The sequence below is a fragment of the Theropithecus gelada genome, chromosome 4 (assembly GCF_003255815.1).
Source record: "Theropithecus gelada isolate Dixy chromosome 4, Tgel_1.0, whole genome shotgun sequence".
NCBI classification, from domain to species: Eukaryota; Metazoa; Chordata; class Mammalia; order Primates; family Cercopithecidae; genus Theropithecus; species Theropithecus gelada.
Window position 1 is genome coordinate 141434574 of NC_037671.1, and position 27390 is coordinate 141461963.

Here is a 27390-nt window from a genome sequence, read left to right on the forward strand (position 1 = left end):
TCATATACTTGAAATTCTTTTTCGAGGCAAAGTTTTAGATACACTTGTGGCATTTTCTCTGCATGTGTGTGCAAATGCTTGTGCCTGAAGATCTTTGCTTTTCTGCCAGGTTGCAGACTTGCCACTAGAGCTGAGATTGGTCATTGTGACATTGCCGTTCATGGAGTCCAGTGAAGCATGACTCATGGCAATGCTGCTCACGCTATGGGAAGAATAACTGTAGATCATCTTGAGAAAGGCAGACTTGGTGTTAATATCTTGCTTACAAATAATAACATAGCATTTGGGGAAGAACGTGCAACACAGGATTCCATAGTTAGATATTAGTATGACAATAATCTCCACAGCTGGTACATATTTGCCAAATGTGGTAGCATAGATAGGGATGAATGTGATCCAAGCTATGAAGTAAATGAGCATGCCAAATGTTATGAATTTGGCTTCATTGTAATTCTCAGGTAATTTCCTGCCTTTGAAAGCAAATATGAAGCAAATGAAGGCCAGGATGGCAATGTAGCCCAGCATGGTGCCAAATGCAAGTATGGATCCCTCCTCACACTCCAGTATGATGACTCTGGGCAAGGAGACATTCACCTCTACAGTAGGTGCTGCAAAGATTAGCCAGAGTGTGCAAATGACAACCTGGATACTCGTGCAAGTGAAGATAATAAGGATTGGTTTATAGAGGCACTTCAGAAATTTCTGTAATTTGGGGTCAAAGCTGAAGGCTAGCAAAATTTTCAGGGACTTCGTCAAAATGCAGGAGATGCAAAGAGTAAAGCTCACTCCAAACAGTGTCTGCCTGGTTTTACATGTGAAGTCTTGCGGTTCTCCAATGAAAAAGCTCGTGCTGGCAAAATTGAGGAAATGACAGAGAAGGATCACATAGCAAATTCTTAATCCCCCGGATGATTTCACAACAGGTGTGTTCAGGTTTCTTGTAAATATTATGCCAACAACCAGAACAAATATGATTCCCAGTAGGGAGAGGATCAAGAGCAGGATGGCCAAGGAGTCATTCCAGTTGAGATATTCCACTTCCTTTTCAAAGCACACAGTGCTCCTAACAGGGGCCCAGTGAGTTTCATTGTTGCATAAAAGGCAGTGAGGCATATCTAAAAGAGAGAAGACAGAGGAGACGCAGTTACATTGTCAACATTTAAACTAGGTGATAGTCCACAATACTACAAATGAGATTTGCCTTCTGTAATAGTTCTGACTAGAGAACAGATATAGATGATTGTCACGTTGGTTACTTATTAAAATAAAGTATGCTCAAACTTAGAGAAAGTGAGAGAGAAAAGATAAAAGTTAGGAGAAAGGAAAAGAAAGAGAAAAAAGAGAAAAATAAAAAAGCCAGCTGGATTGTGAATGTTTAGGAGATGAATATACTCAGAAGACATGCTAGCTTCTTATGCATTTGCTACTATAGATGATGGCTCCAGCACTCTTAAGAATAAGGCTTTGGAATCAGACATAGCTTTTCTTATCTCTTCCACTTGTAATTCCTGTAAACTTGAACAAACTAACGGAACTTTCTGAGCCTGTTTCAGAATCTCCCATATCTCAAAAAATAATAAAATGAAAAGACTCTGCCTTATTGGGATGCCGTACTCAATGAGATAATAAATGTAAAATGCTTCACACAGACCATTACACATAGTAGACCCTCAATGTATGGGAGCTGCTCTCATGAATAAGGGTGCAATTCTTTTAAAAGAAGAGGCAATATGGATAGGTTACTCTAAAAGCTTGAAGTCTCTTTCTAAAAGTGAGATAATGCAAAATTGCAGTCAATGGCAATTGAAGAATTAAAGTTTATTTTTTTTCCAAGTAGTGGGTAAATCGGAGCCTCTCGCACTGGAAGTGGTAACTTTGAAAAGTATTTATGCTGATTCTGGCTGCAGGGCAGCACAAACAGTTGAGGTTAGAGTTGTATCTCTAGAAGTGATATTACATTTGCTCCCCATTCCAGCCACCCAAAGTTGGTGAGTCCCAGCTGCAACCAAAGGGCCTCTGTCAGGGCATTCATCAGATTACACCCCACAGTGTCTGTACAACTCTTTAAAATTTTGTGTTCTCTTCTTTATTAACCTCAAAGTAAGGTTGTATTTCTGTTCATAAACTTCACGACCCTTCCAGCCTCCTCCTCTTTCTGAACTCTATTCCCCTGAAAATACCTGTTCTTTTCTGTTTGCCCCGTAACCACAGTTGCTAGTGTCTGTCATTTCATTCGTCCAGTGGACATTTACTGGCCTCATCTAGGTATGAGAGCTGTGTGTTAGAGACATAGAAAGGAACAGCAGTTGGTATCCGTTTAGGCTTTCCTAACTCCTAGCTTATCCTCCAAGTTGTCTTCAGTCTTCTACATTTCTACATTTGTTCTTGGAAGCGACTTACCCTGGTTACCAAAAGAAAACCCAGATACAGCCTTTAAAGAGTCCCGTACATCTTTATGGAAAATAAATGTTACATACTCCTTGGTGTTTTATTTCTGTCACTTGGAAGATAGTTGCTAGTTACCATGTTGCCTGAAAAACTCCCTCCCTAATTATCTAATTTTTTAGGCGGTGGTATAGCATTTTTATTTATTCATCATTTAAATGCTCACTTCCACTAATATAAACATTATTAAACATACCAAGGAATGGGAAAATTTTAAATGTGAGATAATAAAATGCAGATACATATAAAGTTCTGATACTGTCAGGTTGGAATAAATGACATTTTTTTTGTGACACAATAACAGAACATGAATCTTGGAATATTTTCATTGATATACTTTTCTCCTTGAAGCCAATAAGCAAAAAGAATAGGTATCTGGGGACTATTCCAGTTCTGGAGTTCTCAGCTTTTCTACAAGATGAATGGGAATGCTCTAATAAACAAGGAAATCTGATGCTTTTAAATTAGGCTGAACTCCAGGGAAAGTGCTCATAGTTTCTTTTTAGGCTCCTAACGCTGCTGACCTCACTCTCGTACTTTAATTTGTGTATTTTGCTTTCATCTTGGGAAATTTTTAAAGATAGGGTTGGCAAACAGTCAGTTACCAGCATCTCATCCCTGTCAATAGTTGGTCCCTTGTCTCACAGAAGAAGTTGCTTTCAGGTTTAACTTTTGTTCTTGGTAGACATAATGAGATCGCCAGGATGTGCACACCTGTTTCTCAACTCCAGGTGCCTCTGGGTTTCTATTACGTTTAGTTAATTCAGCGTTTACTTATTTGTATTTTTTCATACCTCAGTTACAAGCCAAGCACATCTGTATAGGGATACATGGACAAAATTGACGGAGAAGTTGCATCACTTTAAGAGTTGCATACTTCAGAAAATATGAGTGAAGGGATGACATTTTCCCTTGGAAGTAAAGTAACTTTTACATCTCTATTGTTTATTGGCTGTGCACCTGTTGACACAATAGAGCAAATTCCAAGATAAAATGAAACTTCACTGGAATTTAATTTCACAGGAGCATGGGAAGCTTTTTAAATTTTTTCAAATGAAAAAACAAACCAAAATCAAATTCATGCAAAAAAAAAAAAAAAAACCTAAGAGGAATGATTCACATGTATCACTATCCATGTGGAGTGACTGTAATTACCTGTCTGATTACTGTAGTAATTTTCAGGACAGTTCTCACATTCATAGCAACAGATGTGTTGACTCCTTGTAGTTTTCTTCATTTGCCCAGGACTGCATTCCTTGGAGCATTTAGATTGAATTTGCTATATTAAAGGTGAAAAAAAAAATCACAAGTAAATTTGTAAAAAGAATTATCCTAATCAATTATCCTTGGCTTAATTTAAGATATATTGACTAAATACTATTTTGGTCTGTTTTCATAGGATTATAGACTCTTTTTCCATCTTGGGAAATGTAAACAAGCTTTTAAGATGGAGAAGCTGCTTTAAGAAGAACACAGTTTTTGTCGCATTAAAAACTTCTGTAAGCAAATTATGGAAATTAGCCCTTTCAGAAAGTCCCTAGTAGAGGGAGAAATGTGTAATGCTAGAACTAAAGAAAATAATGATGGTTGAGAAGTTTCAATCCCATGTTGAATGAGGGGTTCCACTAGATAAGAAAATAGTACACGGCTAGAGTTTTGTATTCTTTAAAAGAAAGTTCTTATCATGCTGGCAAGGATCATGTCCTATCTAACTCTAAAAACTAAAAAAAAAAATTGAGTTTAAAATAAAATTTAAAATTTAATACTCTAATATTAGAATATTAGATTTAAAAGACAGCCCTAAATATATAATATTTAAATAATCTTGAGAATTCAAGTTATAATTTGCATGTCACAATTTGAATTACATGCAGTGTTCTACTTTTATGGAACCCTAGCTAGTAATTCTTTGCATTTCAGCTATGTTATTATTCTCTATTCATAGTCCCTTTTTCATGGCGTATCTTGTGAGAGAAATTTGCTTTGTCTTGTCACTTTTACCGTCGGAGCAGGGCAGAATGGTTAAATGAGTCTTTCTCAAGATTCTGTTATCCATTATTTCCTACTCTGGAACACAATTGAAGTACTAAGCTAACCAGTCTTTCTCTGGAAGGTACAAATGATCTGTCTGAGATAGAAAAGATTCAGCAGGCCCTGGGTCTGCAAGCACTGGTTTTCTTCTTCTCTCCACTTATTGCTGACCTGGGTTTTCACCAGGTAGTATATATGCCTTGAGAATTCCCCAGGGTAAACTTTTAAAGTATCCACTCTCCTGGAGGGTGCTCAGAGGACACAAAAGGATTTAACTACGAGATAAAGCCGGACCTTGTTAGGGTCCCTTCTCTCCCTCTGCATCAAGAGCAAAGACAGTCTAAAGTCTTGTACTGATTACTTTAGGCTTCAATTGATTTAGGATTATCTGATGTTTTGTACTATGAGTTCTTGTGACTTACCAGAAATGTCAATACCCCAACTAGCCTGCAAATGGACAAATCCAGAAATCTGACCTAAACGATTTCAGATACTGTTGGTTTTTAGTGTATCCTTGAAATAATTATAGGTGTCTCCAACAGAAGGGAAGACTTGTCTCTCTGTTCATAGTGGTCAGCCCCTTCCATTTAGTCACTAAGAGCCTCACATAATTACCTGTCATTCTATCACCTTCTCTTCATTAAGTGAATTCCCTACAGAGTCTGGAGATAAGTATTGATAGCAATTAACAGTGTTTCTTGCAAAAATAATAGCCATCTCTGTATTCAAAAAGAAAATGAATCAGAGCATGTTTTAAAAGTTTCAGTGTGAGTTACGGTGTTTAGCAGAGTGCTGGGTTCGTAATGTAGTTGTGAGGATAATGGTAAGAAAAATGAAGATGATGACAGCGAAAGTTTGAGAACACAGAAGAATGGCTACATTTATGTCTTTCAAGGAAAAAGTGTCTTGCTTTACTAAAACTTTTACAGCCAGGGGAAATCTGATTAAGGAAAATGGTTTACAGCATTACTATGTTCATTCTTTCATTCACCAAATATTGGTTGAGTGCCTATCTATGTTAGGCACTGTTCTAATTGTTGAAGCCACAGTGGGGAATGAGACATAAATATTTAGCTCATTGGGAGGCCGAGACGGGCGGATCACGAGGTCAGGAGATCGAGACCATCCTGGCTAACACGGTGAAACTCCGTCTCTACTAAAAAATACAAAAAAAAACTAGCCGGGCGAGGTGGCGGGCGCCTGTAGTCCCAGCTACTCGGGAGGCTGAGGCAGGAAAATGGCGGGAACCCGGGAGGCGGAGCTTGCAGTGAGCTGAGATCTGGCCACAGCACTCCAGCCTGGGCGACAGAGCGAGACTCCGTCTCAAAAAAAAAAAAAAAAAAAAAAAAAAAAAAAAATTTAGCTCATAGAACTTAAGTTCTATTTGACAAGAGTGACAGAGTTAAAATAAGCAAAATGTACAGAATGACAGAAAGTTATAAGTGCTAAGGAGAAAAATAAGGATAGGACAGTGAATAAGAACTACTAGGTTGATGTTGCAATTTTTAAATAAGGTGTCCAGAGAAGGCCTCACTGAGGTGGTGACATTTTAGAAAAGACAGAAAGAAATAAGAAAATTAACCACATGAACATCAGAGAAAATTATTATAGGCAAAGGAAATAGCAAGGGCAAAGTGCTTGGGCTATGAGAAGGGAAGATACGCATAGAAGACCAAAAAGCCTGTGGGGATTGCAGGAGGACTGTACAGTAAGGGGAGGGTGGGAGATAAGGTCAGGGTGGTACTGGAGGTGGATTGTGTAGAAGTTTTAAAGACATTGGCTTTCACCCTCAGAGAAATAGGATGCCATCAAAGGATTCTGAGCAGAGCACTATGTTTTACAGGACCACTTGTATCTCTGTTTTGAAAACAGACTGAAGGGGGCCGGCGCAGTGGCTTACGCCTGTAATTCCAGCACTTTGGGAGGCCAAGGCAGGCAGATCACGAGGTCAGGAGTTCAAGACTAGCCTGGCCAACATGGTTAAACCCCATCTCTGTTAAAAATACAAAAATTAGCCGGGCATGGTGGCGCACGCCTGTAATCCCAGGTACTCAGGAGGCTGAGGCCAGAGAATTGCTTGAACCTGGGAGGCGGAAGTTGCAGTGAGCTGAGATCACGCCACTGCATACCAGCCTGGAAGACAGAGCAAGAATCCATCTCGGGGGAAAAAAAAAAAAAAAAAAAGGGAAATAGACCAAAGGGTTAAGAGAGGAGGCAGAAAACCTTCTGCAATAATCTGGGTGAGAAGTGATTGCAACAGCACTGGAGTAGGTAGTAAAAAGTGGTCAGGTTCTGGACACATTTTGAAAGTAAAACTCATTGGTTATGGAGTGTGACTGAAAGAGAGGTGACAAGAATCCCAGCAGGTTTTCTCATGAGCAACTAGGGGAAGGGGGTTGCTGTTTATTGAGAGGCGAGTAGGTTGGGAGAGAATATCAGCTCTGTTTTGGAGATTTAGGTTGACTGCTACACGTCCAGGTAGAGATGTCAATTAGGCAGTTGTATATTTATTTGGGTTAGAAGTCAGAAGATAAAAATCTAGTAGTCATCAGTCTCCCGTGTAGTATCATTTAAAGCCCCAAACCTGGATGAGATCACTAAGGAAAGGGGTAGACAAAAAGAGGAGCAGTTCTGAGCCCTGGGCACCTGAATGATTAGAGGTAGTGTGAATGATGAGGAACTAGCAAAGGAGACAGAGAATTAGTGGCCAGATACACAGGAAGAAAATCAAGGGAATGTAGTGTGATGGAAGCAAACAACGAAAAGATGTCATTGGGGGGAGAATAATTAGCTGGTAAGTGACATATATGATAATATTCGGCTTTATTAACTTTGGTGAGCTAGACAGAAACAATTTTGATAGATTGAAGAGGATTCAAAAGAGTATGGGAGGAGAGAAACTGGGGCCATTAAATGCATTCAACTGTTTCAGGGAGTTTTACTGAAGAGAAATAGAGTATACAAAGAAAAACTTGGGGGAACAACAGAGGTTCTTTGTTTGTTGAGATGAGAGAAATAATGACCTATTTATTTCATTAAGTGGATAATGTAGAAGGAATGATTGAGAATAAAGGAGAGAGAGTATAAAATTAATGTAATGTCTTTGAATAAGTGAAAGAGGTTGGAACCCAGAGGTGAAGTGGAGGAGCTGACCTTGGCTAGAAGCGCAGACAGTCCGTCTATAGTGCCAGATGGAAGGCAGGGGTAGTGGCCTTCTGTATCCCTGATGTGGTAGCAGGGGCCACTGGAATTCTCTTCTGATGTTTCAGTTTTGTTAGAACAGAAAATAGAGTTAACTGAAGTGAGAACGGGAAAGATGTACTGATCTCAGAGGATAGAAGAGAAGGCATAACATAGCCATCTAGGAAGGTGAGTGAGTTCATGAACTAGGGCAATAATCTGATTGTCCTGCAGCATTAAGAGCCCACTGGAAGCTAGAGATCATGAATTTAAAACGAGACTAGTTAGCAACCTCCCCTCCCTTCCCCTCCCCTCCCTCCCTCCCTATCTCTCTTCTATTCTTCTCTTTTCTCTTCTCTTCTCTCTTTTCTTTTCCTTTCCTTCCTTTCCTTTCTCTTCTCTTTTCTTCTTTCTTTATCTTTTTCTTTCTCTCTTTCTTTCTCTCTCTTTCTCTCTCTCTTTCTTTCTTTCTCTCTCTCTCTTTCTTTCTTTCTTTCTTTCTTTCTTTCTTTCTTTCTTTCTTTCTTTCTTTCTTTCTTTCTTTCTTTCTTTCTTTCTTTCTTTCTCTCTCTTTCTCTCTCTCTTTCTTTCTTTCTCTCTCTCTCTTTCTTTCTTTCTTTCTTTCTTTCTTTCTTTCTTTCTTTCTTTCTTTCTTTCTTTCTTTCTTTCTTTCTTTCTCTTTCTTTCTTTCTCCCTCCCTTCCTCCCTCCTTTCCTCCCTTCCTTCCTTCCTTCCTTCCTTCCTTCCTTCCTTCCTTCCTTCCTTCCTTCCTTCCTTCCCTCCCTCCCTCCCTCCCTCCCTCCCTCCCTCCCTCCTTCCTTCCTTCCTTCCTTCCTTCCTTCCTTCCTTCCTTCCTTCCTTCCTTCCCTCTTTTGCCAACTTCAGCTAAATAGGAGCTACATTGATTAGGCAGAAACTTGATTAACAGGGATTGTGCTTGGCCAGATGAGTATGATGAAGAGAGGGGCAGGGGAATTGAGGGTGTACAAGAGGGAGTTAAATAGTTGACCATGGAATTTGAGGAGGAAAGGTGGGGACAGTAAACAGGCAAGAGGGTCACTGGAGGTCTTGGTGGGGCAAGGACTTTTGCAGTTGAGGTACCAATTGCTTTGAGTGCTACAAAGCAGCCCACAACATGATTACCTTAAGATTCCTGAACTCATTTTTTGTTTCCTGATCTGGGATGATGAAGACATCATTCTGTAGGTCATATTCTGCCATCTTGGTGACAGTCATGTGTCCATTGATCTCCTTCCAGAGCACAACATCATATCCAGTATTTAAATCGCCATGAGCATCAAAATGAAATGAATTCCCTCCATCAGTGAATGTCACATTTTTTAGCACACCAAGTAACTACAAAAAATAAAAACAGAAATAAGTGCTTTAAATAAATGTTGCAAGTGTGTTCGTTATTCTAATGATAACACTGCCTTATAACGTATATCACTTAAAAATGAGAGAAAAAAGAGTACAGACCACTGGTTCGAGAATTCTTAACTATCTGGCAACAAATTGAGAATGAATTTCACTTGGGTTCTAGCCTCATTTCTGCCTAACTTTTGCCGTATAAATTTGGAAAAGCAAGTTAATTTCTATGAATGGTTGTTTCTAAGTATCTGCGTTTATCCTACAGAATTTTAGAATAGGTCCCCTGGTATAGACACCTGGGATCTAACTGTGGTTCCATCTCTCATCAATGAAATCTTGACAGGTACAATTACTTTCTATCTTATTATCTCCAATGGTTCTTAAGTTTGTTTCAATGATTGAGTATGTAGTAAAGTGATCTTTAAATTATATTTCTAAGTTAATTCACAAAATGATTTATTTTTTAACTTGAGAGGAAAGAAATATAAGGATAAGTTGCCTGTCTTGCTACCCAGTTTGTACAGTGAGAACTTGTATACTACAGAGTTAGGACAAAAAATATTTTGCTTACAAATGGGGTAGCCATATTGAGGTTGTGCTGTAGTGGAAGAACAATAGACTAGAAGGTAGGGAAACAGGCTGCTGTTCTGGCTTCAACATTAACTTAATATATAAGTAAGCCAAATAAATATCCTCTCCGAATGCTTTCATAATGGCCCATTTATTACCTAAATCTATGGTTTTATGTGGCTTTTGTTGGGTATAAAATCTATAGAATAAGGCAGAAATTATTCTATTTGAAGACAATTATTCTATTCTCTTTCTTTTGAGTTAACTTTTTATGAGTGTTTCAATTTTTTGTCAATAGAATATAAAAATAAGTTACATTTTCAAGTAAATAGATTAGCTATGATAATAACGTCAATGAGAAATGTTTCTTTAGCAGAATCTCTACGTGTGTGTATTTATTTTATTTCTCCACAGATTTCTTAGCTCTTTTAATGGATATCAATTAATTAGTGTTACTTTAAAGAAGCAGGATATCAGATCGAACATGGTGGAATTCACTAACAAAATTTTATTCTAGCAATTGCCTGGAAGAAAAAAAAAAGGAGAGAACAAAAATGAAAGAATATGCAAGAGCCTTCCTCCAATGTTCTCACTTCTATCTGTTGACTGGTTTGTTTCTTCTGTATATAGGTGTTTGGTCATGTATAGTCTCTGTCATATCTTTTTTTTTTTTGTTACAACCTTTTAGAAATGTAAAAACTATTTTTAACTTGGAAGCTCAAGAGCATGAGAGCCACATTTGGTCCACAGGCTGTAGTTTTCTGACTCCTGATCTAGTCAAATAAGTATCAGCATTTTTGGAAGACCTACTTAATGTACACAAAGTTTTGCCTGATTCATAGCTTTGGTGAATTATTACCTTCTATAGATGCAATAGCAACATGTCACTTGTTCAGCATTTCTTTCTTTTTTCTTTCTTTCCTTCTTTTTTTTTTTTTTTTACCTACTTGCAGCTGCCATGTGGTGTGGTGGAAAGACAATAGGCTTGGGAACAAGATAAACTGTTAGAATCCCAACTCCAATAAATTTGGGAATGTTATTTAATGTTTCTTTACTGTAAAGTTATAAGATTCTTGCTAAGATTAAAGGAGAAAATTTAAATAGATAAGAGCACACTTTCAGTAAACCTAAGTTACCTTCCAAGTACCTGATGTTGCTATGCTCAGCCACATTAAGAGCTGAACTTTCTTAAAATTAGTGTTACCCATGGAACGTCCCCTTACCTTTTCTGCTGTCTATTACAGAAATTGCATTTTTACATTAGCCAGTTGTTGTTAAGTCTGCTTTCCTTACTTATCACCTAACTAGTATCATACATAGTCTAGAACTTTTAAGCCAAAGCCTTATCTTTGATGTGTTTGATAAATAGTTCTTTTTGTTTAATCATTTTGGATTACATTTTTTTATTACCCACGTCACTATAATATAATGGAACTCTAATAGTCTTTGTATGTATATGCATTTATTTACTCTACCTCCAAAAAGTTATGTATTTTGAATTCTTATACACATTTTCATTATGTTACATATATATATATATATATTTTCTGTCTGCTCACTTCTGTCAGATGGTCATTTCTTAATAATCTGAATATAAACCTTTTTCTTTTCTAACTTTTGGCTTCTCTTCTTCCTTAAGATTAGAAATCAGTGATGTAGAAAGTTACAAAGTAGTGTGATTTCACAATGAAAGCTAAAGAGACTTAATTGACTCTGAGCAATGTTCAAGAACTTAGTACACAGTGCTCTGATATCCGATTTGTTTTTTTCAGAGAACTTTTTGCTTACTTTCTGGTTATTGGCTTGCATTCCAGGGAAAGAAATAGCTCTATAGTCTTTGCTCAATGCCTTCCCATCATATTCAGAACAACATGCAAACTGTCCCAGGGCTTACAAGATGCTACATGACCCAGGCTTTGCCTATCTCTACATAAGCATCTCTTACTATGTTTCCTTTTGCTTCGACTGATCTAGCCAGATTGGCCTTTTTGCTATTCTTCAGGCATTCCAACTTTGCACTTGCTACTTTCTCAGATACTCTTTCTCCCCTCCCTCATCCTCCCTTCACACTCCTCACTCAAGCTTGAGACTAAATGTCACTTCCTCAAGAAGTCTTCTTTTGACCTCTCTGTCTCCTTACTCCTGAGTCTCTTTAGTTTCTTCATAGCATGTGACTGATGTTATTTTAGAAACAAGGCAGTTTAGGCCCAAAGATGTTTGTGTCTTATACAAATCAAGCTGAAAACAGTCAGAAACTAGACCTGATAGATTGAGGGGTAATTACTCCCTTAGTACTTTTCCACTATACCCTCTGTAATGGTACGCATCCTTTCTTTAACTAAAGAGAAAGAAAGGTTAAAGTAAAAGTGACTCCCTAACTAGTTTCCTCAGGTTTCCCTGATCCTTTCATAATAACAAATGTGATCAAAATCAATGTATGGAGGTAGCACAAAACCTACCTGTGGCATGAGCTGTAAATTCAACATCCTGGAGACAGCCATTGTTATTTCTGAATACCCAGAACCTATGACAGCCTTAACTCTTGGCATGTAGCTGGAATAGTCACACTTAAACTCCACAGTTTCTTTGGAGCAGTTGAATTTAGAAAGAAACCTCAGAGTGGCTGCCATTGCCACTGTGACTTCTGTACAAGTGTCATAGATTTCATACCCCAGTTTGACTCCAGATAATAGTGTTGAATTGTTGATCATCTCAATGCTGTGTATCATGGCAAGAGTTTGAAGAAAGACTGATATTTCAAAGCTGTTGGGAAACAAGTTTTTTTGAAATCAGAACATAACTCTTCTATGGACATGCCCATATCTCATTTTGCCTATATCTCCTCATAAAAATTTCTGGATTAGTGAATCTTATGTCTTAAAGGATCAAAATTTTATTTAAAAACATTTTTTCATGAAAATATTTATAAAGGGTAATATAAGAACCCACAGTTTCTTAAAAGGAGTCTATGCTACAGGATTAACTTTTCTTGATGATTTTTTGATCATTTTGAACAAATCAATATGAAGATATGTTTGGTTTTGTTCCTTTTTGTTGTTAGAGATCAGCATTTTATTGCTGTCAAAATGCTTGCTTTCTAGACTCATAAGCCTGTCTTTTAGTTTCTGATTCTAATCTGTGGGATTGGAAACCAGATAAATAAAACTCTTAAGAATTACATTTAGACAGCTTTGGTTAAAGCCTAACTGAGGCTTAGTTCTGAGGCATAGCTATTTCCACATTCAGAGGATATTTTTTATACATCTTGATCTGTGATTATTTCAGAGCACTGAGTTGTCTGATTACTGATTTACTGTTACGTTTATTTCAACCACCACTGTATACAAAATATTACAAATAGTGCCTAATATATAATAAGGGTTCAATACACTTTTTAAAAATGAATAAAGGGGGATATTATTGTTCAGGGTTTGATATTCTAGTTTCTTTTTAGTTATTAAGTTTTGATAATTAAACTATTAGAATATTACTATTTGTCATTGTGAACCATGTTTAGATGGTTCTATGTCTACAAATGTATCTCTTGCTATGTTTTCTTCTGCTTCACTGATATAGCCAGATTAAACTTTTTGCTATTCTTTGGACATTCCAACTTTGCACTTCTTGCTCCTTGGCCAGATACTCCTCTCCCCTCCCTAAAATAATAAAGTAAGTAATAATAAAAATATATTAATAAGTTAAAGTATTTGAAGATTACTATTTGTCATTGTGAACCATGGTTTGCAATGACAAATAGTAATATTCAAATAGCTTAATTTAGCAAAATGTAATGAACTGAAAAGAAACTGTAATATCAAAACCCTAAATAATAATATCCCTCTTCATGTGAAGGACCTCTTCAAGGAGAACTACAAACCACTGCTCAATGAAATAAAAGAGGACACAAACAAATGGAAGAACATTCCATGCTCATGGATAGGAAGAATCAATATCGTGAAAATGGCCATACTGCCCAAGGTTATTTATAGATTCAATACCATGCCCATTAAGCTATCAATGACTTTCTTCACAGAATTGGAAAAACTACTTTAAAGTTCATGTGGAACCAAAAAAGAGCCCACATTGCCAAGACAGTCCTAAACCAAAAGAACAAAGCTGGAGGCATCACGCTACCTGACTTCAAACTATACTACAAGGCTACAATAACTAAAACAGCATGGTACTGGTACCAAAACAGATGTATAGACCAACGGAACAGAACAGAGCCCTCAGAAATAATATCACATGTATACAACCATCTGATCTTTGACAAACCTGACAAAAATAAGAAATTGGGAAAGGATTCCCTATTTAATAAATGGTGCTGGGAAAACTGACTAGCCGTAAGTAGAAAGCTGAAACTGGATCCCTTCCTTACACCTTATACAAAAGTTAATTCAAGATGGATTAGAGACTTAAATGTTAGACCTAATATCATAAAAACCCTAGAAGAAAACCTAGGCAATACAATTCAGGACACAGGCATGGGCAAAGACTTCATGTCTAAAACACCAAAAGCAATGGCAATAAAAGCCAAAAATGACAAATGGGATCTAATTAAACTAAAGAGCTTCTGCACAGCAAAAGAAACTACCATCAGAGTGGGCAGGCAACTTACAGAATGGGAGAAAATTTTTGCAATCTACTCATCTGACAAAGGGCTAATATCCAGAACCTACAAAGAACTAAAACAAATTTACAAGAAAAAAACAAACAACCCCATCAAAAAGTGGGTGAAGGATATGAACACACTTCTCAGAAGAAGACATTTATGCAGCCAACAGACACATGAAAAAATGCTCATCATCACTAGCCATCAGAGAAATGCAAATCAAAACCACAATGAGATACCATCTCACACCAGTTAGAATGGCATTCTTTAAAATGTCAGGAAACAACAGGTGCTGGAGAGGCTGTGGAGAAATAGGAACACTTTTATACTGTTGGTGGGACTGTAAACTAGTTCAACCATTGTGGAAGACAGTGTGGTGATTCCTCAAGAATCTAGAACCAGAAATACCATTTGACCCAGCCATCCCATTACTGGGATATACCCAAAGGATTATAAATCATGCTGCTATAAAGACACATGCACACGTATGTTTATTGCGGCACTATTCACTATAGCAAAGACTTGGAACCAACCCAAATGTCCAATGACAGACTGGATTAAGAATATTTGGCACATATATATATATGTATATATATATACACATACACACCATGGAATACTATGTAGCCATAAAAAAGGATTAGTTCATGTCCTTTGTAGGAACATGGATGAAGCAGGAAACCATCATTCTCAGCAAACTGTCACAAGAACAGAAAACCAAACACCACATGTTTTCACTCATAGGTGGGAATTGAACAATGAGAACACTTGGACACAGGAAAGGGAACATCACACACCGAGACCTGTTGTGGGGTAGGGGGAGTGGGGAGGGATAGCATTAGGAGATATACCTAATGTAAATGACGAGTTAATGGGTGCAGCACACCAACATGACATACGTGTACATATGTAACAAACCTGCACATTATGCACATGTACCCTAGAACTTAAAGTATAATAAAAAAATTAAAAAAGAAACAAAAAACCCCAAAAAATCCCTCTTTACTAAAATTTTAAATTTAATTAAGAAATTTTAATTCCTTAATTAAACATTACAATTTCAATTAAAAAAGAGAAGTAAGCCCAGCTTATCATTGGCACAACCAACATTAGTGAGCACCACTCAGGACTCAGAGGGTCATCCTGTCACTGCCATTGCCATCATGCATGCCACACAAGTGTCCCAAGAGCCCAAGAAATCACCCACCTGCTGGTTCCATGGCTTCCACTACCAGTATTTGAGTAAGGCACCTGGAGGCCCAAGAATTGACCTGAATTGACCTAACACTGCTGCCAGGGTATGCTGCCCTGGGACACAAGGATGGGCATACTCAGCCCATTGCTAACACCACTGGGGCTCAAAGACTGGCTTACTTGGCATCCCAGTCACCAGCAAAGCTGCATCATAGTCCCAAGAATAACTGTACCCTAGGCCACTGAGGAAATGTCAGATGACACTTATGCTAGTCATGGCCAAAGAAATCAAAGTAATTATACTACTGCTGCAACCACAATAAAAGTCAAAGTACCCTGCCCAACCAAAACTATCTATTCATCCTTAGGAAGCGTTCTCCCCCTACAAAAGCAAATTTTTTAAAATTGGAAGAAGCAACTGAAACATCAGATGTACATATACTAACATAAGAACACAGGAAACATGAAAAAGCCAGAAAAGATGACACTTTTAAAGGAAGATATACTATAATAATGGTCTTTAAGAAAAAAAATTTAAATAACTTTTTTAAAAAAGAAACACGATAATTCTCCAGAAACATCTCAATCAAAAAGCAATTAATGAAATTCCAGAAAAATAATCCAAATTACAGATTCTAAAGAAGGATAGTGAGATACAAGATAATTCTGAAAAACAATACAAAGAAATCTGAAAAACAATTCAGAATATGAATCAGTTTACCAAAGACATAGATGTTGTAAAAGAATCAAACAGAAATTCTGCAACTGAACAATTCATTGAAAGAACAACATAAAACACTTGAAAGCTTCAACAATAGATTAGCTCCAGCAGATGAAAGAAGCTCTGAACCTGAAGACAGTTCAGGTTCAACTTTTGAAATAAGCCAGCCATGAAAATATAAAGAAAAAAAAAAGAATTAAAAGAAGCTAAACAGGCCTGGTGCAGTGGCTCACGCCTGTAATCCTAGCACTTTGGGAGGGCGAGGCGGGAGGATCATGAGGTCAGAAGATCGAGACAATCTTGGCTAACATGGTGAAACCCTGTCTCTACTGAAAATACAAAAAATTAGCCAGGTGTGGTGGTGGGCACCTGTAGTCCCAGCTACTCTAGAGGCTGAGGCAGAAGAATGGCGTGAACCTGGGAGGTGGAGCTTGCAGTGAACTGAGATCGCACCACTGCACTCCAGCCTGGGTGACAGAGCAAGATTCCATCTAAAAAAAAAAAAAAAAAAAAAAAGGCTAAGCAAAGCCTTCATGATATATGGAACACCATAAAGTGATCAAATATACAAATTATTGATATCCCAGAAGGTAAAGAGATATTGAAATAGTTAAACATATATAACAAAATAATAGATAAAAATAATAGAAAAAAACTTTCCACATCCAGTAGGAGGTTTAGACATCCAGATACAGGAGACCCAGCAATCCCTAAATAGATACAATGCACAAATTCTGCACAGCACATTATAGTCAAAATGTCTAAAGTCAATGACAAAGAAAATTCTAAAAACAGAAAGAATTTAGTCACCTCTAAAGGAAATCACATCATACTAATGGAAGATATGTCAGCAGAAACCTTATAGACCAGAAGAGAAGGAGATGATACATTTAAAGTGCTGAGGCAAAAACCCTGCTAGCCAAGAATACTATATCCAGAAAAATAATCCTTCCTAAATGGAGGAGAAATAAAGTTGCTCCTAGACAAGCAAAAGCTGAGGGAATTCAGCACCGCTAGACTGGCCCTACAAATGCTCAAAGGAGTTCTATACCTGGAAGTGAAATGATGATGCTTATCATGGTGAAAACACAACAAAGTGTAAAACAATGGTAAAAAAGAGGAAGGACTCAAATGATACTACTACAGATATTCATCTACAAAACCACAATGACAAAAAATGAGAAAAAGAATGGAATATAGAATACATAAAACAAACAGTAAGCAACAACATGACAGGAACAAAGCCTCATATGTCTATATTAACCTTGAATTTAAAGGATTAAATTCCCCTCTTAAGAGATATAGACTGGCTGTCAATATCCTACTGAATGGGCAAAACGGGAAGCATTCCCTTTGAAAACTGGCACAAGACAGGGATGCCCTCTTTCACCACTCCTATGCAACATGGTGTTGAAAGTTCTGGCCAGGGCAATCAGGCAAGAGAAAGAAATAAAGGGTATTCAATTAGGAAATGAGGAAGTCAAATTGTCCCTGTTTGCAGATGACATGATTCTATGTTTAGAAAACCCCATCATCTCAGCCAAAAATCTCCTTAAGCTGATAAGCAACTTCAGCAAATTCTCAGAATACAAAATCAATACGAAGAAATCACAAGCATTTCTATACACCATTAATAGACAAAGAGCCAAATCATGAGTGAACTCCCATTCACAATTGCTACAGACAGAATAAAATACCTAGGAATCCAACTTACAAGGGATGTGAAGGACTTCTTCAAGGAGAACTACAAACCACTGCCCAACAAAATAAAAGAGGACACAAACAAATGGAAGAATATTCCATGCTCATGGATAGGAAGCATCGAGATTGTGAAAAGGTAATTTATAGATTCAATGCCATCCCCATCAAGCTACCAATGACTTTCTTCAGAGAACTGGAAAAAACTATTTTAAAGTTCATATGGAACCAAAAAAGAGCTCACATGGCCAAGATAATCCTAAGCAAAAAGAACAAAGCTGGAAGTATCTTATGCTACCTGACTTCAAACTATACTACAAGGCTACAGTAACCAAAACAGCATGGTACTGGTACCAAAACAGATATATAGACCAATGGAACAGAACAGAGCCCTCAGAAATAATACCACACATCTACAGCCATCTGATCTTTGACAAACCTGACAAAAACAAGAAATGGGGAAAGGATTCCCTATTTAATAAATGGTGCTGGGAAAACTGGCTAGCCATATATAGAAAGCTGAAACTGGATCCCTTCCTTACACCTTATACAAAAATTAATTCAATATGGGTTAAAGACTTAAATGTTAGACCTAAAACCATAAAAACCCTAGAAGAAAACCCAGGCAATATCATTCAGGACACAGGCATGGGCAAGGACTTCATGACTAAAACACCAAAAGCAATGGCAATAAGAGCCAAAATAGACACATGGGATCTAATTAAACTGAAGAGCTTCTGCATGGCAAAAGTAACTACCATCAGAGTGAACAGGCAACTTCCAGAATGGGGGAAAATGATTGCAATCTACCCATCTGACAAAGGACTAATATCTAGAATCCACAAAGAGCTCAAACAAATTTACAAGAAAGAAACAAACAACCCCATCAAAAAGTGGGCAAAGGATATGAACAGACATTTCTCAGAAGAAGACATTTATGTAGCCAACAGACACATGAAAAAATGCTCATCATCACCAGCCATCAGAGAAATGCAAATCAAAACACAATGAGATACCATCTCACACCAGCTGGAATGGAGATCATTAAAAAGTCAGGAAACAACTGATGCAGGGGAGGATGTGGAGAAATAGGAACGCTTTTACACTGCTGTTGGGAGTGTAAATTAGTTCAACCATTGTGGAAGACAGTGTGGCAATTCCTCAAGGATCTAGAACTAGAATTACCATTTGATCAATCTCATTACTGGGTATATACCCAAAGGATTATAAATCATGCTACTATAAAGACACATGCACACATATGTTCATCGTGGCACTATTCACAATAGCAAAGACTTGGAACCAACCCAAATGTCCATCAATAATAGACTGGATAAAAAATGTGGCACATATACACCATGGAATACCATGCAGCCATTGAAGGATGAGTTCATGTCCTTTTCAGGGACATGAATGAAGCTGGAAACCATCATTCTCAGCAAACTGTCACAAGGACAGAAAGCCAAATGCTGCATGTTCTCATTCATAGGTGGGAATTGAACAATGAGATCACTTGGACACTGGGAGGGGAATATCATACACTGGGTCCTGTAGGGGGGTGGGGGACTTGGGGAGGGATAGCATTAGGAGAAATACCTAATGTAAATGATGAGTTGATGGGTGCAGTAAACCAACATGGCACATGTATACCTATGTATGAAACCTGCACGTTGTGCACATGTACCCTAGAACTCAAAGTATAATAAAAATAAGTAAATAAATAAAAGAAAAAAAGAGATATAGACTGGCTGTATAAATTAAAAAAAAAGCATGATCCAATTATATGCAACTTACAAGAAATGCACTTTACATATAAAAGCACATATAGAGTGAAAGTTAAGGGATAGAAAAAGATATCTCATGCAAACAAAAACCAAAATTGAGCAGAAGTAACTATATTTATATCAGATAAAACACACTGTAAGCCAAACATAGTAGAAAAAGTAAAATAAGGTCATTATATAATGATAAGGAGTCAATCCAGGAAGAGGAAATAATTTAAAATGTATATGCAAGCAACACTGAAGCACCCAGATTCATAAAGCAAAAATTACTAGATCTAAAGAGAAAGAAACTGCAATACAATAATTGTGGGAAACTTTAACACCCTATTCAGCATTAGGCAGATCATCTAGACAGAAAATCGGCAAAAATATAACCAACTTACGACCAGGTTCACCCCTGTAATCCCAGCACTTTGGGAGGCTGAGGAGGATGAATCACTTGAGGTCAGGAGTTCAAGAGCAGCCTGGCTAACATGATGAAACATCATCTCTACTAAAAATACAAAAATAGCTAGTCATGGTGGTACACATCTGTAATGCCAGCTACTTGGGAGGCTGAGGTGGAAGGATCACTTGAACCCAGTAAGTGGAGGTTGCAGTGAGCCAAGATTGCACCACTGCACTCCAGCCTGGGCAACAGAATGAGACTTCATCTCAAGAAAAGGACTTAAATTGAACTTTAGGCCAGGTGGACCTAACAGACATTTACAGAACTTTTGGTCCAATAGCTGTAGAATACACATTCTTCTCATCAGTGCATGGAACATTCTCCAGATCAGGCCATATATTAGGCCATAAAACAAGTCTTAACAAATTTACAAAAATAAAAATTATATCAAATATATTCTCAGGCTGCAATGGACTAGAATTAGAAATAATAACAAGAGGAACTTTGGAAACTATACAAATCAGCAGAAACCACATGCTTCTGAATAACCATTGGGTTAATGAAGAAATTAAGATGGAAATCAGAAATCTTATTAAAACAAATGGAAATGGAAACATGAATGTATTAGTTTCTTCTCACATTGCTATAAGGCAATAGCTGAGACTGGGTAATTTATAAAGAAAAGAGGTTTAATTGGCTCATTGTCCTGCAGGCTATACCAGAAGTATAGTGCTGACATCTGCTCAGCTTCTTGGGAGGTCTCAGGACATATACAATCAAGGTGGAAGGCAAAGGGGGGCCTTGGCACCTCACATGGCCAGAGCAAAAGGAAGAAAGAGAGAGGGAAGATGTAACACGCTTTTATATTCTATCCCTGGCTCCTCCCAAATCTCATGTCCTTCTCACATTGCAAAATACAATCATTCCTTCTCACCAGTCTCTCAACGTCTTAACTAATTCTAGCATTATCTCAAAAGTCGAAAGTCCAAAGTCTCATCTGAGTAGTCCCTTCTGCCCATGAGCCTGCAAAATAAAAAATTAGTTAGTTACTTCTAAGACACAATGGGAGTACAGGCATTTGGTAAATACTCCTATTTGAAAAGAGAGAAATTGGCTAAAGGAAAAGGCCTACAGGTCCCATGCAAATCCAAAACCCAGCAGGGCAATCATTACATCTTAAAGCTCCAAAATAATCTCTTTTAACTCCATGTCTCATACCCAGGGGACACTGGTATAAGCTGGAGCTGGAGTGGCTGGGACATAAGAAGCAGCAGGGCCCTGGTCTCAGCTCAAGAAACCATTCTGCCCTCCTAGGCCTCTGGGTCTGTGATGGGAGGGGCTGCTCTGGAGGTCTCTGAAATTCCTTTGAAGTGTTCTCATTGTCTTGGCTATTAACATTCAGCTTCTCTTTGCTTATGCAAATTTCTGCAGCCAGCTTCAGTTTCTCCCCCAGAAATTTTTATTTGTTTGTTTTGTTTTTTCTAACACGTGGCTGGGCTGCAAATTTTCCAAACTTTTACATTCTGTTTCCCTTTTAAATATAAGTTCCAGTTTTACATTATTTCCTTGCTCACACATATGAACTAGGCTATTAAAAGCAACCAGGCAACTTCTTGACTGCTTTGCTGCTTAGAAATTTCTTCTGCCAGATACCCTAAATCATCACTCTCAAGTTCAAAGTTCCACAGATACCTGGGCAGGGGCACAATGCCACCAGGTTCTTTGCTAACGCATAGCAAAGATAACCTTTACTCCAGTTCCTAATAAGTTCCTCATGTCCATTTGAGACCTCTTCAGCCTGAACTTCATTGTCTATATATATCACCATTATCATTTTGGTCACAACAATTTAACAAGTCTCTAGGAAGCTCCAAACTTTTCTTCATCTTCCTATCTTCTTTGGAGCCCTCCAAACTGTTCCAACCACTATCCATTACCCAGTTCCAGAGCTGCTTCCACATTTTCAGGTATCTTTATCTCAATGCACCACCTCTCTGGTATCAATTTTCTGTATTAGCCCATTCTTGCATGGAATAAAATATACCAGAGAATGAGTAATTTATAAAGAAAAGAGGTTTAATTGGCTCATGGTTCTGTTGACTGTACAGGAAGCATGACGCTGGCATCTGCTTAGCAACTTGGGACTTGGGAGTCCTCAGGAAACTTATAATCATGGCAGAAGGCAAAGAGGGAGCTGGCACCTTACATGGCTAGATTAGGAGGAAGAAAGAGAGAGAGGGGATATGCTACACACTTTTAAACAACCAGATCTTATGAGAACTGTATCATAAGAACAGCACTAGGGGGATGGTGCTAAGCCATTCATAAGAAACTGCTCCCATGATCCAATTACCTCCTACCAGGTCCCACCTCCAACACTGGAGATTATAATTTGATATGAGATTTGGGCAAAGACACAGATCCAAACCATATCAACAACATACCAAAGCCAGTGGGATACAGCAAAAGCAGTACTAAGAAGGAAGTAAATAGCAATGAACACCTACAACAAAAAAGTGGAAAGATTTCAAATAACCTAAGAATGTACCTTAAGGAACTAGAAAAGCAAAAACACATGAAACCCAAAATTAGTAGAAGGAAAGCAATAATAAAGATCCAGCAGAACTAAATGAAATGCAGACTAAAAAAAAAAAACACAAAGGATCAATAAAATGAAAAGTTGATTCTTCAAAATTTATAAATCACGAGACTAGACTAACTGAAAAAAGAAGAGAGAAGACCCAAATAAACAAAATCAGAGATGAAAAAGGAGACATTACAACTGATACCACAGAAATACGAAAGATTATCGGAAACTATTAGGAACAATTACATGCTAACAAATGGAAAAACCTAGAGGAAATGTGAAAATTTCTGGAAACATACAGTCTACCAAGATTAAATCAGGAAGAAATAGCAAACCTGAGCAGACCAATAACAAATAGCAAGATTAAATCATCAGTAATAAAAAGCCCCCAGTAAATAATAGCTCAGAACCAGATGGATTGCTGCTGAATTCTACCAAACATATAAAGAAGAAATATTAGTAATCTTCCTCAAACTACTCCAAAAAATTCAAGAGGATGGAATTCTCTCCAACTCATTCTATGAGGCCAGCATTACCCTAATGCCAAAACCAGATAAGGACACAATAAAAACAGAAAACCATAGACCAATATCTCTGATGAACATACACACAAAAATCCTCAAAAAATACTAGCAAATAGAATTCAACAGTGCGTCACAAAGATAATACACCATGATTAAGTGTAATATCAACCATGCAAGGATAGTTTAACATATACAAATCAGTAAAAGTAATACATCACATCAACAGGATGAAGGACAGAAACTATGTGATCATCTCAATAGATGTAGAAAAAGTATTTGATAAAATACAACACCTTTCACGATAAAACCTCTCAACAAACTAGGCACAGACGGAACATACTTCAAATTAATAAAGTCCATATATGACAAACCCATAGTTAACATCATACCGACTGGGTAAAGTGGAAAGCCTTTTCTCTAAGAAGTAGAGCAAGACAAGGATGCCCACCTTCACCAGTCTTATTCAACATAGTATTGGAAGTCCTGGCCAAAGCAATCAGGCAAGAGAAGAAACAAATGGCACACACATTGAAATAGAGGAAGTCAAATTATCCCTCTTTGCAGTTGACATTATCTTATATTTAGAAATACCAAAAGACTCCACAAAAAAACCTCTTAGAGCTTATAAACAAATTCAGTAAAGTTTCAGGATGCAATATCAACATATAAAAATCAATAGCATTTTTGTATACCAGTAGTGAAATAGCTGAAAAAAAAATCAAGAAAGCAATCCCATTTACAACAGCTACAAAAAAATACATAGGAATAAATTTAACCAAGGAGGTGAAAGATCTCTACAAGGAAAACTGCAGAATGCTGATGAAAGTAATTGAAAAGAACACAAATAAATGGAGTGATATCTCATGCTCGAGGATCAGAAAAAATAATAGTGTTAAAATGACCATAATGCCCAAAGCAACATACACAGTAAATGCAATCCCTATTAAATGTCAATATCATTTTTCACAAATATTTTAAAAATCCTAAAATTAATATGGAACAACAACAACAAAAAAGCCAGAATAGCCACAGCAATCCTGAGCAAAATGAACAAAGCTGGAGGCATCAAACTACCTGACAAAATTATATCACAAATTTATAGTAACCAAAACAGCATGGTATAAAAATAGACGCATAGACCATGGGAAACAGAATAGACAACTAAAAAATAAATCCACATATTTATTACCAACTGATTTTTGACAAAGGAGCCAAGAACATATTCAGGGGAAAGGACTTCAATAAATTGTACAGGGAAAATTGGATATCCATATGCAGAAGAATAAAACTGGACTCTTTTCTCTCACTGTATATAAAAATCAACTCGAGGTGGACTAAGAACTTAAACATAAGATCCCAAATTATAAAACTATTAGAAGAAAACAGGGAAAGCACTTAAGGACATCAGTCTAGGCAAAGATTTTATGGGTAAGACCTCAAAACACAGACAACTAAAATAAAAATGGACAAATGTTACTATATTAAAATAAAAATCTCTGTACAGGAAAGGAAACCGTCAAGAGTGAAGAGACAGCCATTGAATGGGAGAAGATATTTGCAAACTATTCATCCAACAAAAGACTAATATCCAGAATATACATGAAATTGAACAACTCAACAATAAGAAAGCAAAATCTCATTAAGAAGTGGTCAAAGAACACAAACAGATGATTCTCAAAAGAAGACATATAAATGGCCAACTGGTATATAAAAAATGCTCAGCATCACTAATCATCAAAGAAATGCAAATTGAAACCACAATGAGATATTTTCTTATGCCAGTTAGAATAGCTATTACTAAAAAGACAAAACAAAAACAAAAACAAAAACAGATGCTGACAAGGACATCTACACTGTTGGAGAAAATGTAAATTAGTACAACTCCTATGGGAAACAGTATGGATATTTCTCAAAAATCTAAAAATGATAAATGTAATCCAGTAATCCTACTATTGGGTATCCAAAGAAAAGGAAATCAGTATACTAAAGGGATACCTGCACTCACATGCTTACCATAACTAACACTATTTGCAATAGCAAAGATATAGAATCAACTTGTGTCCATCAGTAGAAGAATAGATAAAGAAAATGTGCTATATATACACAACAGAATACTACTCAGCCACAAAAAGAATAAAATCATATCATTTGCAGCAACATGGATGAAACTGGAGGCCATTATGTTAAGCGAAATAACTCAGGCACAGAAAGACGAATATCATATGTTCTCACTCGTATGTGGGAGATAAAAACATTGATATAAAGGTAGAGAGCTGACATTATAAAGGTACTAGAGGATGGGAAGGTGGGTGGATAAAGATGGGAAGGAGAGGGGATAAAGAGAGGTAGGTTAATGGGTATAAACATATAGTTAGATAAAAGATAGAAGTTCAGTCGTTTGACAGCCCAGTTACTCTAGTTAACAACAATGTATTGTATATTTCAACGTAGCCAGAAGAGAGGACTTGAATTGTTTCCAATATATAGAAGTGACAGTACTCAAAGTGATGGACACCTCAAAAAGCCTGACTTGATCATTACACATTCTAGGCATATAACAGAATACCACACGTACCTCATAAATATGTAAATTAATATGTATGAATTAAAAGAAGAGAAACATAGACGAGAAAAAGGGTAAACGAATAGGTTGTCTGACATTAAACTGTATAATATTTTCAGAGTCCACCACGTGTAAACTCCATTAGAGTTGGAACCTCCTTGGTGTATTCACATTAGTGTGCCAGTGCCTATAATAGGGTACAGGTAATGTAGGCAATTAATAAGTAGTTGTGCAATGTTGAGTGAGTACCGTTTCTCTTGATGAGTGACAAAAAGGTAAGAGATTTTCAACTGAGTGATTTTTTTAAATAGGAAATTTCCTTATTTGGTCAAATAGCTATTCAGTGTTTTCCATCCTTAATTGTTGGCCTGCAATTGCGGGCCTCAACTCTGCAGCCATTCTTTGTGTGCCAAAGTAGTGCTCTGAAAATCTTCATTAATTGTTATTATGTTTTTTACTATTCTCTGGTATTCCTACTAATCAATGATTATGATGACAATAGCTAAAAGTGCCTAACTTTTAGGGAGAATGCCAAGAAATCTTAGTATGACAGGGGATCACATTTTATCTAAAAGTATTTTTAGAGGGCTTGGGAAATACTTCGTCGATAAAGAAAGAAAGGTAAGAGAAAAAACAAGATTAAACTTAGACACAGAAACATAAAAGTAGAATGATAATTTTAGAGTTGGAAGGAGGCATGAAGAGCACATTCCATAGCAACAGCAGCTGATGCTGCCTGTGTCCTTAGAGATTATCCAGGCCTTTGTTTTACAAATGAGAAAATATACATGACAGTGAAACCGAAACTCAGAGTTTAAGTGATCTACCTAAGTTTACAAAATTAGCTCGTCTCAAAACTGAAATGAGAATTAGAATATCCTCTTCTCCTTAAGGAAAATCCATTTGCAACACCTTCCACCCAGCTTTACCTTTCCACATTACACTGTGCCAGTGAAATGTCTTTCTCATAGGTAAGCTCTCATGACACAAAGTGTTCATCCAGGAGGAAGGAGCACTTTGAGTTGAGGAGGGTCTTAATTTATCAGGAAAGAGTTAGACTATTTCTGGAATGAAATGAATGCAGTGTTGAAAAAAAAAATGTTAGTAAGAAAAAATTCAGCTACAGTCTATTTTAAACAAAGCATTAAATAATAGATCTGTGTTTAAAATAAAATATATGTTTTCTGTGATAGAAATACATGTGGGCTATGTATGCTTGTAGTGAAAAATAGGCCACAATGTCTTCTCAAGTGACTTCAGGCATTGTTTTATAAGGCAAAATCTAAATAAATATATTAATGGAAAGCATTCATATCCTCTGCACTTGGAAGTTGTTTCATTATACATATAGGGCTGTTATAGTACTCTTTTAAAGAAAGATTGCAAGATTAACCATATGCAACTTAAAAAATATATATGAGTTTATTTTTTAAAATGATTTAGATATTAATACAAGTCAACAGTTTATATGTCCTAGTCTCATGACAGAATCTTGAAATCTAAATGTATTTTTTGAGACTCTACTCACCCAACACACTTCTGGATTTGTGGTCGTCTGGGATAGTCTTCTGAGGACAACATTTTTTCATGAATAGCAAACAAACCTCCAATTATGATATGTCCCGGAGAAGTGGCAGCCACAAAGTCATCAGGGGTCTGGCAAGGCTGTGAAGTAGCAAGAATAATCATAAAGCAGGTAATTAGTATAATTAATAATGCCAT

At 37.0% G+C, this 27390-nt stretch overlaps 1 protein-coding gene across 1 annotated transcript; it reads right to left on the reverse strand.

Annotated features, from left to right (window-relative positions):
- GPRC6A (G protein-coupled receptor class C group 6 member A) lies at positions 1–27390 on the reverse strand. The gene is made up of 5 exons (XM_025382379.1): positions 27197–27390; positions 12048–12360; positions 8800–9012; positions 3601–3724; positions 1–1115 (listed from the first exon to the last, which is right to left on the reverse strand). The coding sequence occupies exons 1-5, from the start codon at positions 27388–27390 to the stop codon at positions 1–3; spliced, it is 1959 nt and encodes a 652-aa protein (XP_025238164.1).

What these genes read in the sequence shown, in the direction of transcription:
- GPRC6A (XM_025382379.1), bottom strand. Translation starts at nt 27,390, where the DNA reads ATGGCATTATTAATTATACTAATTACCTGCTTTATGATTATTCTTGCT. An exon ending in ATGAGTTCAGGAATCTTAAG is followed by an intron (nt 3,725 to 8,799) that starts GTAATCATGTTG and finishes CCTTTAATATAG; the next exon opens with CAAATTCAATCTAAATGCTC. An exon ending in TTACTACAGTAATCAGACAG is followed by an intron (nt 1,116 to 3,600) that starts GTAATTACAGTC and finishes TCTCTCTTTTAG; the next exon opens with ATATGCCTCACTGCCTTTTA.